Genomic DNA, 15,051 nt, shown 5'->3' on the forward strand with positions numbered 1-15,051 from the left:
GTAATAAAAAGGGAAAGAAAATACAAACAACCTTCTACTTTTTCAATGAAAGCACCAATAACTACTTTTAATATACAATGAAAAGTAAATCTTTTCTTTGAAGTAGTCTTTGGACAAAAGACATGATTAGGAAGTTTCTTTATCTAATTATTACTAATGCCCCTACAAGGAGATGCTCCAGAGACAACATAGTTATCCTCAATTATCTACCTCCACCTGCATACAAGCTAGCTACCAGAAAAGCAAGAAGGCAGAGAAGATGAGAGTCCATGAGTATCACAAAGTATAATCAATCAGTCTGTGAGAGTTCAGCCTGCTACACCATGATTTTCATGTAAGAAAACAGTTTGCAATTATATAAAATAATATGCAACTTACATCAATTTTGGAAGTTTTGGCAAATGCTCCCACTGGATGTACGTGGTCATAGAGTATTATGACGCCCACCATTACCCTCAAGCAGAATGACACTGTTTCTTCATTTGTAAATCTGCTTCTGTATTCCCTGGAGAGCAGAAAACATTGATGGATGAGGCACATCACAAAACTCTTTAATGAACTAATCCCACTTTCAATGCATACTGATCTTTCTTTGGAATGGATGACATTATGCCTTCCAGGGGAAGTCATCCATAGGGAAATGATGGTGGTAGGGCAGTTACCACTCACCTATTCAGGTCTCTATGTATATCCACACTACTATTATCCCTTCTGCTTGCCAGACAATTTCTTTTTCTTGTTTTTAACCTTCTTTAATAGATTTTATTCTTTTTAAATAATTTATTGAGAATTTCATACATGCATGTAAGGTGTTTTGATCAAATCCATGCCCACTCCCTCCCCTCCAACTCCTCCCATAGCTTCCCATCACTTTTTTTCTGATAACTTCATGTACTCTTTCTTCTTTTATGGGGCTTTTGGCTACTCCAACATTCCCTCCTCTGAAGAGATAATCGTAAAATCTTTTAAGGATTAGATAAAAGCTCCCAAATACTTTCAACATTTTTGGCCTTTGGAACAGAGTATGTTGCTAAGAGGCCCAAGGACATGCCAGACAACAATTTCATAAAAAGCAAAAGAAGCCCATTACTAAGAGTTTGGGTACTATGTAATGGCTATTAGCAACATGATGAGAAAAGTCAGTAACCTGATCAAACAAGCAGGTTGGCTATTGTGTGGGTAGCTTGATATGGACATACTACTATATTACAGGATTCAATCATATCCTCATCATCTGGTTTTTGTTTTGTTTTGAGAAAGGTCTTCCTGTAGTCCCAGGTGGCTTGGAAGTTGCTACATAAACCAGGCTGGCCTCGATTTCACAGAGATCCACCTGGATCTGCCTTTCAAGTGCCAGGATCAAAGGTGTGTGACCACCATGCCCAGCTCATTTTCTCTTTTGGGAAAAAGGAAACAGAACCTTGATCTGTACAGAAATCAATGTGGCAAAGCAGGAGCCCATATTCACAATGAGAATATGGTGACCCAGTACTTTGTGCCAGTCCCTCATATCCCAGGACCCCATTTCCTTACACAAGAGGAGGCAGAGTTGGAGGTCACTTGCTCCATAAGGTGTACCAGTAAGATGATGCATAGAATAACAATCTGGGGGAAAAAAAAGTGCTGCAAAAACAAAAATTCCCTAATATCTTATTCAAGAATCTAAGGAGGCTGGAGAGGTGGCTCAGAGGTTAAAAGTACTGGTTGCTCTTGCAGAAGACCTGGGTTTGATTCCCAGCACTCACAGGAGGCTAACAACAGTCCTGTAATGCCAGTTCTAGGGGCTCCAATGCCCTTTACTGGCCTCCAAGGGCACTGCATGACACAGGTGCATTTACATAATACACTCAAACACATAAAATAAAAATAATATTTTAAAATACAAATTTTAAAAAATGAATCCAAGGCTGATTTTTTTTTGACTGCTTACAGAAAAATCATACATATTACAAATACCTCAGAAAAAAGAGAAACTCAGAAGAGAATTCAGTTTTGTATAGAAAAAAAGAACAGAACTAGCACTGGGACAGAAAGAGATAAGCAGAGAGTTAATTACAGCCCTCTGGTAAAAAAGAAGAGTGCTTTATTTTTGAAGGGGAAGAATGTCTATAACTAAAGTTCTTCCTGTCCCCAAAGATGCCACAGTTCCTGTTCTGAAGGGAGTAAGTTACTGGATTCCAGCTCTATGCTTCATCAGAGGATACATCAAGCTGCCATATCATTTTGACTTCATTCATACAACTGACATTTGACAGCTGGTATAAACTTAGTTTTCACCTTCCATATAAAACATGTTCATATTTCATTTGTTTTGAAACACCAACTATTTCAACAGTTGTGGTGGTGGTGACAGGATCAGCTAATACTCACGGTGTTTCCAGCATGACTCTGCATACACTAGCCATGGTGCTTAAACAATCTGTGGTATTTTCTATTGGTAAATTTTTATTCTGTAAGTGTACAAAGAACAAAAGAAGTAAAAGTGATTAAGTTGTTACTAGAGAATAATTAAAAATAGCAGAATCTCACAAATTAGCAACTTTATATGTCTCCTACTCCTAATTTTCCAAGTAAGGACCTGGATTCAAAGCAATGTTCCACGCTCAGAGGAATAGTCATGAACAAAGCAGCTAAGATCCTGCTGTCCCCAGACAGTTTACTGCCACAGGAGCAAAGCAGCACAGCCTTGCAGACACAGGAGACGTGGGGCTCTGATAAGAGATTTTCAGAGATATGGGACTCTGATAAGAGATTTTATCCTCAAAGGACCAAGAATCACTTTATTTATTGCACATGTGGAGATCAGGGGACAACCTACAGGAGTCAGTTCTCTCCATCCAATTTGTGGGTCCTGGGGATCAAACTAAGGTGGCAGGCACCTTTACGTGCTAAACCATCTCACCAGGCCATGGGACACATTTTAAACAGAAAGAACTACTGTGAAGCGAACATGGGGAAAGTAAGAAGAGATGAGAGGGTAACAGTCTGATATGGACAGGTAGTAAGTGTAAGGATTACATTTCAGATGCAGGCTGGAGAGATGCTCAGCAGTTAAGAGCACCAGCTGCTTTTGCAGAGGACCCAGGACTGGTTCCCAGCACCCACATGGCAGCTAACAACTGTCCAAAACTCCAGCTCCAGGGCATCCAATACCACCTTCTGGCTTCCATGGGCATTACACAACATGGGTGCACATGCAGTCAAAACACTCATACACACAAAATAAAAATTAATTAATTAAAACTTTCAGATATATGACACATTTTGGAGGAAGAGCCAGTAAGACTGCTCTATGGAAGAGAAAGCAGCAAAGAAAGAAAATTTAAAATACTTAATACCTTAGTTTTACTTGTACAGGTGTCCTTATTAATGGAGAAAGACAGGATGAAGAGGAGGGTTAGAAAGGCAATCAGAGTTCACTTGGGCCATGTTATCACTGCCGTGTTCAAAGAACACCCAGAGATAAACTGCAAGCAAGGGGCAAGTGTGCTTCTGCAGGTTTGGGGAGAGCCTCAGATCCAACACACATACTTGGGGGTGTCAGCTTGGAGATGGTACTTGAAGTCACAACACTGGCCAAGACTGCGTGCAGTGAGTGGAAGAGTATCAGTACAAAGAAGAGCTTCCCCAGCAACTTACCTCGGATACAAATTTTGTTGTTGCATCACTTAGGGTTTTCAGCATCGGAGTGGCCTCAGCATAAAACAAAGACATTCGATTTGCCAATTCATTATTTACTTCATTTTCTCCTTCTGCCTGTATGGAGAGTAAGACCACTTGACATTGATTCACAAGGTGCTGGATGGGATGACATGCATGAGAGGACTGAGGGTACCTGCCTTATAGTTTTTATTAGATTCATGTAAGAAATACCCTTGAAATTAATTGAGACCTTCATGGACACCGGCTACTCAAATACTCTTTAAAAATAAAAGATTGCAAATGATAAGCAATTTTAAAAACAACTAGCCACTAAAGCATGGTAGGTGCTTTATGGAACTGTAAAAAACCTGGATGGGACTTCTTATTACACAAGAGATTGTTCAAAAGGCTATGGAGAACAGATGGATGATTATAAAATTACATGATGTCTTCATTATGAACACGTGTCACACAGTAGAATAAAATGCAAGCAAAGGAAAAGGGGAGAAAAAGACAGAGACTAGAAGAAACTGAGGAGTAAAAGGAGAGTTGGGCTTTCCAGATGACGATGTGCAGATATGAACAAGGCAGTCACTCCTGCCATGCAGAGGGGAAAGTATGTTTCTAAATGACTTAGCAGAACACACGTCAGCATTCAGTATAATAGGGGACAGCAACTACTGAAAAATAAAGTGAGAGTGGGGACTGTAGACAGTCTTAAATGCTACTTTAAGTTCATGGTTTACTTCCAAATAAGGAGCTATTCAGAGTATTAGACTATCAAGTAAACTTTAAAAAAAATTAAGCCACAATAGTAAGCAGATTGCTCCCAAAAGGTCAGAAAATAAGTTATGCTGCTAAAAGGTAATTGAAAGGGGAAGAGAATTGGGCTCTCAGATGAAATAGAAGTAGTAAATGAAAGAGATAGGCAGGAATCTGAGCGAGATCTCACTGGGAACTAACTACTGGCTTAACACGTATTTGTTCAGAGTAAAAGACAGTGCAAAGTCATGGCTAATGTTGGCTGGTTGAGTGTTGATGGCAAAGGTTGTGCTTCTATTTTACATGGTGGGTATTAAAAGGTAAGTATGGTCAGGTTCATACTAGGAACTAGTCTATGTAAAACATGACTGTTGTAAATAAAAGAGAAAGCTTTACTCCAACCTAATATCTGTCTTACAACAACCAATTTAAGTAGTTTTTAATATCAATACATACAAATATACATACATACATACATACATACATACATACATACATACATGGTATCTTTGGAATTTTTTCTTGATTTTTATGATTTTTTTTTCTTTTAGTATTTTTATTGGTCTCTTTGGAATTTACAAAAAAAAAATCTCCTAGGCTCTTCCAGCTCCTGACAGTTCCAGTACATCTACACTAAACTACTAACTTGAGCAGAGATGTGCTTTGAAATCCCCCATTTTCACACCAATTTGCAAAATGTGGGTTCTCAAAGTAAGAAGATAATATTTTCTTCATAACTAACTTCTCCAAAGTAAAAAAAAAAAAAGTACTAAGAGTTTAGGAGGAGGATAGTAAGAGATTATCAGGCCTAAAGAAATCAGAGGAGAAGCCGTGCTAGGAAAGGAAAAGGCTCAGAAGTGTTTTCCTCATCTATACAGTGAGGTGCAGATGTACAACAGGCCACGACCTCGTGACCCTTGTTACTGGCAGTCACTTTCTTATTCCAAGTCAACTTTTCTCTAGGATTCACCATCTGAGCAATCATTCTTTGCATAACCACTTATGTAAAAACTTCTGTTCAGTTAAAAAGAGAGAAAGTCATAGCATTAATGTCACACAGGCAAAAGGCAATTTTATTGAACAGTCGCAGGAAATAAAGACAGGAGAAAAAGAATAAACACTATAATGGATTGCTGCAGTTTGCCCTCTCTTCTCATGGCTGTGCTAACCCAAAATCACAAACTTTGACACTAGCTTTAACATCTGAGCAGGTGAATGAATGCGTAACAAATGAAGACTAAGATGAGGAGAGCCACTTTTACCACCAAGTCAAAGCACTGCTTACCGGAACGTTGTTAATTCTCATACGACTCAATGTTCTTCTATAGTAGCTGAAGTCATTCTGTATGGCAGGATTTGTCATCTAAAGAAGACATTCATGAAGGAGCAAGGTTATATACCAAATGCTAATGTAAAGCTAGGTAAAAATCTAATATAGTTTTAATTGGCAATATAATATATTATGTAATTTTTAAGAACTATTTGGTATACTCAAGAAAGCTGTATTGTATTGTATTGTATTGAATGCTGTATTGAATTTATATGTTGAACATATAAAACCACACAGACTATTTGCCAATTGTGAGTATTATACTTTCCTTCTTCTTTTCAATAATTTTAGGTAATATATTAAAAGTCTGTTCATCAAAAATGTTATTGCAACCAGGCATTGTGGTACACTTTGGAGGCAGAAGCAGGCAGATCATTGTGAGACTGAAGCCAGACTGGACTACATAGTGAGTTCCAGGCCAGCTGAGGCTACAGGGGAGACCCTGTCTCAAAAAGAGACACGAGAGAGAGAGAGAGAGAGAGAGAGAGAGAGAGAGAGAGAGAGAGAAAGAAAGAGAAATAAATTTCCTTGAGAAAATTTCTATTATAATGGCTAAAACTGATATTTAAAAAAAATTTTTTTAAAGATTGTTATTAAAAAATGAAACCAAAAAGTAATGTAGAAGTACTTGGCTTTGGATAAAACAATGTACAAACGGTTAAAAAGACATCTTCAGCAGATAAGATTTATAAGATTTACATACAAATAATCTGTGCCCCAAATATTAATAATAGGGAATTTACAGTTGTTTATGATACAACATGAAATTTCACAATTAGGAGCCCAGTTCCTCCATTTTCTAGAATATGTACCCAAGATTCTGGAAAATCAAAGAAGACCTGCCCACAGTCTTTTAATTGATTTCTGTGCCAGAACCAATGTTGAGCACAGGTCTCCTGATAAAAACTATGCTGCTTTTCCTTTTATCCCCCCTCTAACAGTGCATTGTGCACAGCTGTCAACACCATAAAGAGCAAGAGAACAAGAGCGAGGACAGAAGACAGTGGCAAGGATGGGACAAAAATGAACATTTATAGAAAAGAACGCTGAAATAAATTGGAAAATTAGCAAAGAAAACAATCTTAGAAAAGCAGTTCAGTATTGCTATATCAGTGATTTTTAAAATGAAAATGACTGATATTGGGATGGTTTGCTATTTGCACAGTCAAAAGATCTGCCAATTTTCAAATCTAGTTCTCCATCTCTGTTCAATGTTAGTAGAAATCATTTGAACACATTTACAAGGTTTACAGGCGTCTCTCCTTAGTGCTCTTTGAAAAATCACAACTTTTTTTTAACAACCACGGCAGGCAGAAAATTCTACCTTGAGTTCATCAAACCGGAGCGTGAAATGAAGAATTTCTGCAAACTGTTTAGCAAGAGCCTGCTCTCGCTCTAGATGCTGTGTGGGGGAATACGGGGTACTGGTCAAGGCTCCCAGAAGGCCTCTTAATGCCGCTTCTAATGATTGAAAAGAAGATAAAAATGTTGTCAGTATTTTTCTAATACATATTAAAACGAGTAATTTGTATTTTGGGGGGGGGTTGGTCTTTTTGAGACAGGGTCTCCCTATAGCCCCAGCTATCCTGGAACTCACTATGTAGACCAGGCTGGCCTTTAACTCACAGAGATCTGCCTGCCTCTGCCTCCCGAGTGCTGGCATTAAAGGCATGCGCTACCATGCCCAGCATAAAGAGAGTAATTTGTAAGTGATGAGTTCAATTCCCAAAGTATGGTCTCAGCAACACACACGCACACACATACACAATAAATGTAAAACAGAGAAAAGTTTCAAGATCACTCTCTGCTACATAGCCAATTCAAGACCAGCCTGGGTAACATGAGATCCTGTTTCAATCCTACATACATACACATATATTTCATCATTTAAAAAATTAGCCCAGTGAAAAGAATCAACATGCTGGATACATTCCATGAGGGAGTCCCTAAAATAAGCACTTAAAGCAGAAGGGAGACCAGGTGAGGCAAAGCAGTGTGTCTACTATCAATATGACCTTCCCATAGGTAGCTGCCCAACAGGAAGGGATCCTGGGCCCCAGACCAACACAAGTATAGGAAGTTTTACTGGCTCAAAATATTAAAACCGGTCAGTCAAACTCAGCACCTTCCAAATTAGCCTGGTGATACCTACGACTCTAGCACTATGCAAATCAGGGAGGCAACAGGGTCCGTTTTTGGAAGTACAACCCATGGTGTATGTGTCTGCAGCTCAGACCACACAGTCCTCTTATTGGGATTACAAGATTCTGAAGGATTTTGTGCAACCTGATAGTTACTGGTGTTCCATGAGCTGTCTTTGGCATTTATCTCCCTCTCTGGTTCCATAATGGAGTGGGCAGAGAAGACATAACAGAGGTTTAAGAGATACAGGCATAATAGTCAACAGACTCGAAGTCTAATTAAAATACTGAAAGTCTTCATGTAATCAAGACCACTCAACTAATAAGAGGCGAACAAGAGCTGCTACATCTCTACAGCCAAACTTCGATTACTACTGCTACTCCTAAGTACCTAATACATATTTTAGGTATCAAATTTGTACAGACATTAATACATCAGTCCCTCATTAACAACATTGAGTATCATGCAAAGAAAGAAATGCATCCTATTAGCAAGGACATTGGAACCATTATTAATCAAGTGTCTGACGAGAGAGAGAGAGAGAGAGAGAGAGAGAGAGAGAGAGAGAGAGAGAAACAAACTACTGAAATAGTCTCTCTTCCACCGGCATCTGCTTTGGCCCTGCTGGGCTATCTTCAAAGATTAGGTTCACATAAAATGCATTAGACCCTAGAGCTTCACTTTACTCATAACTTTACAGAAGTCTCTAGAATGACAGCAGGAAAACTGACAGATTTTTGTTATAGATTGTTTTTACATCCTCTGCTGAAACAGAATAGTATCCACGGGACAGACTTCACTACACTGATTAATTCCAATGGCTGAAACACTGGAAATCATTTAAGTATGCCCAATCTGGTTTATTTTTCCAGTTATTCTTTCTTTACGGACAAGAAACTAAGAAAGAACTTAAGATAGTTTCAGTAGAATCTGTGTTATCTAAAGCACTTTAACTTCAAAAGGGGCTAGCCACTAACAGCACAAGAGTCTAAATATGCAGTAATCAAAATAACCAAGAGATAATATCTAAACTGACAGACAGAGGACTGCAAAACTACAGACCACATAGATATCCGACTGAAAGGCAAGTAACTGTTAAAGAATTAATTTTCATGCTTAGGAAAATTAAATACAATTTTAACTTATAGTAAGAAAAAGACAATGTGGGGTCAGTTGGTAAAGTGCTTGCTGTGCAAAAATGAAGACCTGCGTTTGAATATCTAACTCCATGTAAAAGCTGAGCATGTGGCATGTGCCTATAACCCATGTCGGGAATGGATCTAGGCTGGGGCTCACTGGCCAGCCAGTCTAGGCTAAGAGTAAACTTCCAGTTTAGTAAGACACTCTGCCTTAAAAAAGATGGAGAAGCACTCAAAGAAACTCCCAACAACCTCTGGCCGCCATATGCACCTATAAAGGAAAGCACGTACAGGCGCACACACACACATTCACATACTCATACCATACTGCTTCACAAACAAATTTTTAGTAACTTACTATATAAACACTTCTGCTCCAATTATTGTCTGTGCTTACATATAATAAAGTTTATTGGAAGAGATGGTTTACATTCAATGGGATGTCGCTCAGTGGCAGAGCACTTGTCTACCATGCACAAGGCCCCAGGTTCCACCCCTACCAGGAAGGATGGGGCTCTTAAGAGTCTATCCTCAGGCCCCTAGGTTATTTAAATATTGTGTTTTTAAAAACACATGGGAAAGGATTTGTTATAGATATGTAGACAAATTGTATCACATACTTTCTTATACTGAGGCACTTCAATATGGAAAGAAATCGAAAAGGTCTTCCTTCAGGAAATTGACCTTACATACTCACACAGAGCCTGCTTTACCTACATAACAGATATTCAATCAAATTCAGTATTTTGAACAGAAAATACTCTAACTTTGGACCTAATAAACATGTTTTTCACCAGGAAACTAAAAATTTCAAAAATTTTAACTTACCTAGCCTCTGAGAAAATTCATAGAATTTCTTTAATTTGCCTACTAGTGGTACAACTGCACCCCATGCCTTCTCTTGCAACTTCTCATCTGACGGATGCTGGATTGCCTTCAAAATCCAAGAAATATAAAAGTTAGGTTTATAAGGTCCCAAGAGTCCTTTTACATTAAAAGTTTTGCAAATGAAGGAAATTCTAACTTATAAAATACAGTAATATAAGCCTCTTAAGAATATATCTTAAAGGCATTTATTTACTTTTGCACATAAAAAACACAAAATAACATGAGTGAGTTATACACCACTACATTCTCAGGAAGCCAGCACAACTGCGTGACTGGGTACCCTAAGGAGAACTTCCGTCCTTGGTGATTTTATTCAGAGCTCCTTGTATCACAGCTCCATAGGACCTCTCTAAAATGCCCACATGTAAAGCTGCCTCTCATTGTACTTTCCAGAACACATTCAACTCCAACGTATATGCAAATGGGGAGGAAGCACTTTTACAATGTATGGAACTTTTTCTATACACAGACTAACCTTTCTAAACAGGAAATAATACAATTTTTAAAAACCCAAGAGTTCCACCTTTAGGGAAAAAAATATACAATGGTCTTTGTAGTGAATGAGATTTCTTCCCCCCTTCATTTACTATTGGAGATAGGTATAACCACATGAAAACAACTGAATTTATAATAATTTTTAATCCACCTGAAGATACCATCAAGCATGTTTTAGAGTCACCTTGAATTGGTGTGACTTATAGGAAAAGAACAATTTACTGATTAGTTAGTAAAGCTATTACATACTGCTCCTATGTATGTTTGATCTTTTCAAATTATACTTGAATGTGTTGAGTATTTGATTCACAGTAATAGTTACATTCCTTTATTTAATAAAATCTTATGGTTTGGATCAAATGTTGTAAAGGTTAGTCTTAAAGCTCTCATATTTATTTCTTCAACAGTTAACAGTTTAAGCTCTGAATATACAAAAGACTAGGTTTATTCTCCTAAAGACAGAGGTTGAGTGGTATAGAGATAAACACCAAATATCAATTATTTTTTAAGGTTTATGATTATAAAAGTAGTATGTGAAACACTCAACAGAGTAAGAGGAAGTAGATTACTGACAGTAAAGAACAGGAATTGAAGAAAAGGAGGAAGGGCACTGTAGACAGAAGTAAAGATAAGGAAGACTGATTCCAACACTGCAGGACAAACAGTCCAGAGCAAGAGTGGCAGGAAATGGAGTTCACCTGTCATTTTCCTGATAATACTACCAGCTGCTAATCTAAACTAAAAGCTGAGTCATTTACGGATCCCTTCTCCCTTACACTAAACTTCTACCAAGTCACAACAGCATCTCTTGCACCATCTTGGCTTTAACTTGCTGCTACTCTAACATCAGAGGAGAAAGCACAGTTAAGAAGAATGGGAGCCCAAAAGATTGCTCTTTGATGGCTTCTGCACAGCCTGACACTGACAAGAACAAAAGGGGAAAACAAAGCACTGCTTCCAAGAAATGTGGCAGTGAGAAAAGACTAAGGTCTCAGGCAAGAGGGTTCGAGTACTGTAGGACAGCAGGAAGTACACTCAAGTCACAGGAAAGCGGGGAAAAGGTCTAATTAAGAAAAAGATTCAGAGTGAAATTTCAGACAGGATGGAGAGTAAAGGTAAAGCTCGTTTGGGAAAGAAGCAGGGACCTATCTTCTGAAAAACAGATTAGGGAAAGGAGAGGCTTAGACACCTGTGTTAACTGCAGAGATTAGAGGAGAGGGCTGAGAGTGTACAGACCCCACAATTTCTTGTGGCATAAAACTTTAGAGAAGAGGCAGCCGTGGGGGGACCCAATGTGGGTGATCTCACTTTATCCTAGAAGCTTAGGAGGTAAAAAACAGACTGGCAGAAGCCAGAGTCAAGTTCTCACTCCACAAAGAAGCATACATAGTTCCCAATGGAAAATGTAATTTTCAAGTGTGAATATAACAAATAAACGAACAAACAAAAGATTTAATTAAATGACATATTTATAAGCAGTACTTTCCTTTTACCCTCATATATTGCTGCAATCACTTCTGAAATAATGTCAAATGAACGACAGTACTTCACGCGAAATGGAGAACAGAAATCAAGCAGAGGGGAGACGCAGTGAGTTTCCGTTTACTGAGAGCACATCAGCAGCTTTACCTCTCGTATCTCGTGGCCAGCTCCTCTGTAGGATTGCAAGTCCTCCAAGATGCCTTCTGCATCTTTCAATACTACATTCACCTGATTATAAATTTCCTTTTCAGACTCTGTAGGCTGGGCATCTAAACAGCATGAAAGCACAAGAAAATTTACAGTGGCATGAATTTTTTAATACACGTATTAACTATAAGCAATTAACAGCCCAAATTTCAAGATGAGTTACATTTTATTTCAACATCAATTTTGCACTTCTAAAAGACAAATTTTCATAGTTCTCCATTTGAAAAAAAACTAATCTCAAGTTTACATAAAAATTTTAAAAAGCCAAGAGAACACCAAATGTTATTACATAATATTTAGTTTAAGTTACAAATTATGACTTGGTATATTAAATTAATTTGAGAATTATTAAAATTTAAACTGATCTTTTACTTTTCTTGTTTGCTTGCTTTTTTGAGAGTCTCACTGCATAACCCAGACTGGTCTCAAACTTTCAAGCGTCCTGCCTGAGGCTCCCTGAGTACTGGGATTACAGGAATGCATTATACAGCACCCAGCATCTGATATGCTGAATTACTGCAAGCCTCCCTCTCACTAGTGATAGGAAATGGATCATCACTATTCTATTTCAGCGCAGCAGAAATAAAGCCTATTAAATGTCTGAACAAAAGCAATCATGTAACAACAAGAGGACATATATCGTAAGATTAAACCCATTGCAGTCCCACTGAACTTCTCTGTTAATGAATATGAAAGACAAGATTCCTATGGAGTGGAGTTCAAATTATAAAACTGCTGCCAAATTCCTGAGATGCTGAAAATGAGATAATTTAAGTTACAATACGAGATCACTACTGAAATTTTGAAATGCCAAAGCAAAAACTGACTTCCTATATAATACCTGGTATTGGGGGTGGGGGTGGAGAATTTACAGTTATAAAAAAATCACAATCAGGGATACAAACATTCACCACCTGTGGTGTTACCACAAAAGATATGCTAACAGATGACAAAAATCTGGATTTCTTTCTGCCAGATATAAGGTAACAGAAATCCTATTTTTAACAGCTTGGTCATTTGTTTCCTCTAGGAACACATTCTTTTAATAGACTTCTATTTTTAGGAAAAAAGGTGGACTGCCTAAGCAAGTTTTTCATAAATCTTTCTAACTAGGTCATCTTTAATACTACAAACAAGGCATAAAGCACTTAAAATAATAAATGCTATGATTATCACATATTTTAAAGAACTGTGCTGATGAGATTCTTCAATGCCAACATTTAATTTTATAGAGGGAAGAGAAGCAGTCAAATTTACAACAGGAGTTAAGAATATCTCTGAAAACAATCACAGACTTTGTATCTACTTCCCTTCTCTATAAAAAACAATAATCTATTCACCCCTTTACTTAGAAACTAAAAAGAAAAATTTAATTCATACATGAAATAGGAGTAAAGACCCCTTAAACTCTAATTTATGGTGGAGCAGGTAATGATTCAAGTCCCCCATTACCTGCCAACTAGTCAAATACATGTTTAAAAACCAACAATTACAGTACCAAAGTTAAAATAATGTATATAAAATAGTCCTACAGAAATAATAAACATTCTTGTGCAAAGTTAATCTTTAAAAATTTGTATAATTTTTAAGTTTCTTTTCAGAAATTACTTTTTTAAAATAGAAATATTATGAGATAATTAAATAAGGAGCCAACTTAAAAATTAAAAGACTGTGTCCAAAGCTATAAAGGTACTAATTATAGAAAATACTGACAATATAGACAAGCAGTCAACCAGAAGTATAAAAATCAATGCTTGGCAGTTTAAGCAGTAAGTTTTCACATTTAGCCAGACCATATTTTTCAAAGCAATAATCAGACACAACACTTTTTTTAAAAAAAAGCACACCCATCAACTTTAATACTTACACCAGATGCAGCTAGAGAAATACTTTTTACATGCAAAGATGACAATTTAATATTTTTATATGGAATTGTGGAACTACAGACATAACATCAAGAGCAGACACATAGTTTGAACTTATGAAGTGGGAATTCATGACAAAGGACAATACTTTTATCTATTATATATCAAAGGCATTTGTGAAGTTAAGACTAAAATGTTATTTCTGATGTGGTGACTAGCTAGTAACCAAAAAAATGGGACACGGAGATTCACATACAAACAAAACATTATCAAGTAGACTAAATAATAAATAGACCTTCTAAGTAGTTAATACCTAGTAAGGGTTTAGTAAGTACCAAGAAATTTAAAAATCAAGGAGAAGATTCAAGTTTTCTCTAAGGGTGGGAAAAACACCCACTACCACACTGATTAAACATTTTTTTAGACTGTCACAGGAAAGTCACATTTATAATTTTGAAAGCTGCTGAAGACTGCTGTAGAAATGAAGACAAACAGAAAATAGCTGACAGGTAAGCACCACATTACTGAAAGCAAATCATGCAAGGTGGAAATACTGCAGAGGGGGAAAGACTATAAAATAAAGCATTTTTTAAAAATAGCATTATACAATGCAACCAAGACTTGTCACTTTGATTTTCATAGCAAAGAATGACTTTACTATTTCAAGAAAAACATACCACTTAGCCTGCTAACAAAAAGATGCTCATTTAAATGCAAAATATTAGGGTAGATATAGTCATTGCTCATCAAGTTTAATTTCATATTCTATCAAAGGGAAATCAAGGCATGTTTCAATTGCTTATTGTTTGAAGGTAAAATTAAAAAGTCTTTAAATGACTCTAACAGAAGAATCAATAAAAGTAACTGCTAAAATTGGGAGACAATATTTTCAAAAAGGAATAAAAAATTAACTGTGAAAGGAAAAATAAAAAGCAAGTCAACATAAAAATTTTAACAGTAGTGGGGCATGGTAGCAGGCACCTTTAATCCCAGCACTCTGGAGGCAGAGGCAGGCGGATCTCTGTGAGTTCAAGGCCAGCCTGGTCTACATAGTGAGTTCCAGGACAGCTGGGGCTACAGGGAGACCCTGTCTCAAAAA

General features: G+C 37.2%; 1 protein-coding gene across 8 annotated transcripts in view; it reads right to left on the reverse strand.

The window, feature by feature from the left end:
* Fam49b (family with sequence similarity 49 member B) overlaps nt 1-15,051 on the reverse strand; it is a 121,203-nt gene that overhangs the window by 7,626 nt on the left and 98,526 nt on the right. For all 8 annotated transcript variants that reach the window (XM_029569538.1, XM_029569543.1, XM_008845475.3 and 5 more), the window contains 7 exons: nt 12,028-12,149; nt 9,844-9,949; nt 7,059-7,195; nt 5,690-5,767; nt 3,640-3,756; nt 2,371-2,450; nt 379-505 (listed from right to left, as the gene is read on the reverse strand). In XM_029569538.1, the coding sequence (XP_029425398.1) occupies nt 379-505; nt 2,371-2,450; nt 3,640-3,756; nt 5,690-5,767; nt 7,059-7,195; nt 9,844-9,949; nt 12,028-12,149 (767 nt within the window). The remainder of the gene's footprint in view (nt 1-378; nt 506-2,370; nt 2,451-3,639; nt 3,757-5,689; nt 5,768-7,058; nt 7,196-9,843; nt 9,950-12,027; nt 12,150-15,051) is intronic.

Source organism: Nannospalax galili, unplaced genomic scaffold (genome assembly GCF_000622305.1).
Source record: "Nannospalax galili isolate Female #2095 unplaced genomic scaffold, S.galili_v1.0 scaffold380, whole genome shotgun sequence".
In the NCBI taxonomy this organism is placed as follows: Eukaryota; Metazoa; Chordata; class Mammalia; order Rodentia; family Spalacidae; genus Nannospalax; species Nannospalax galili.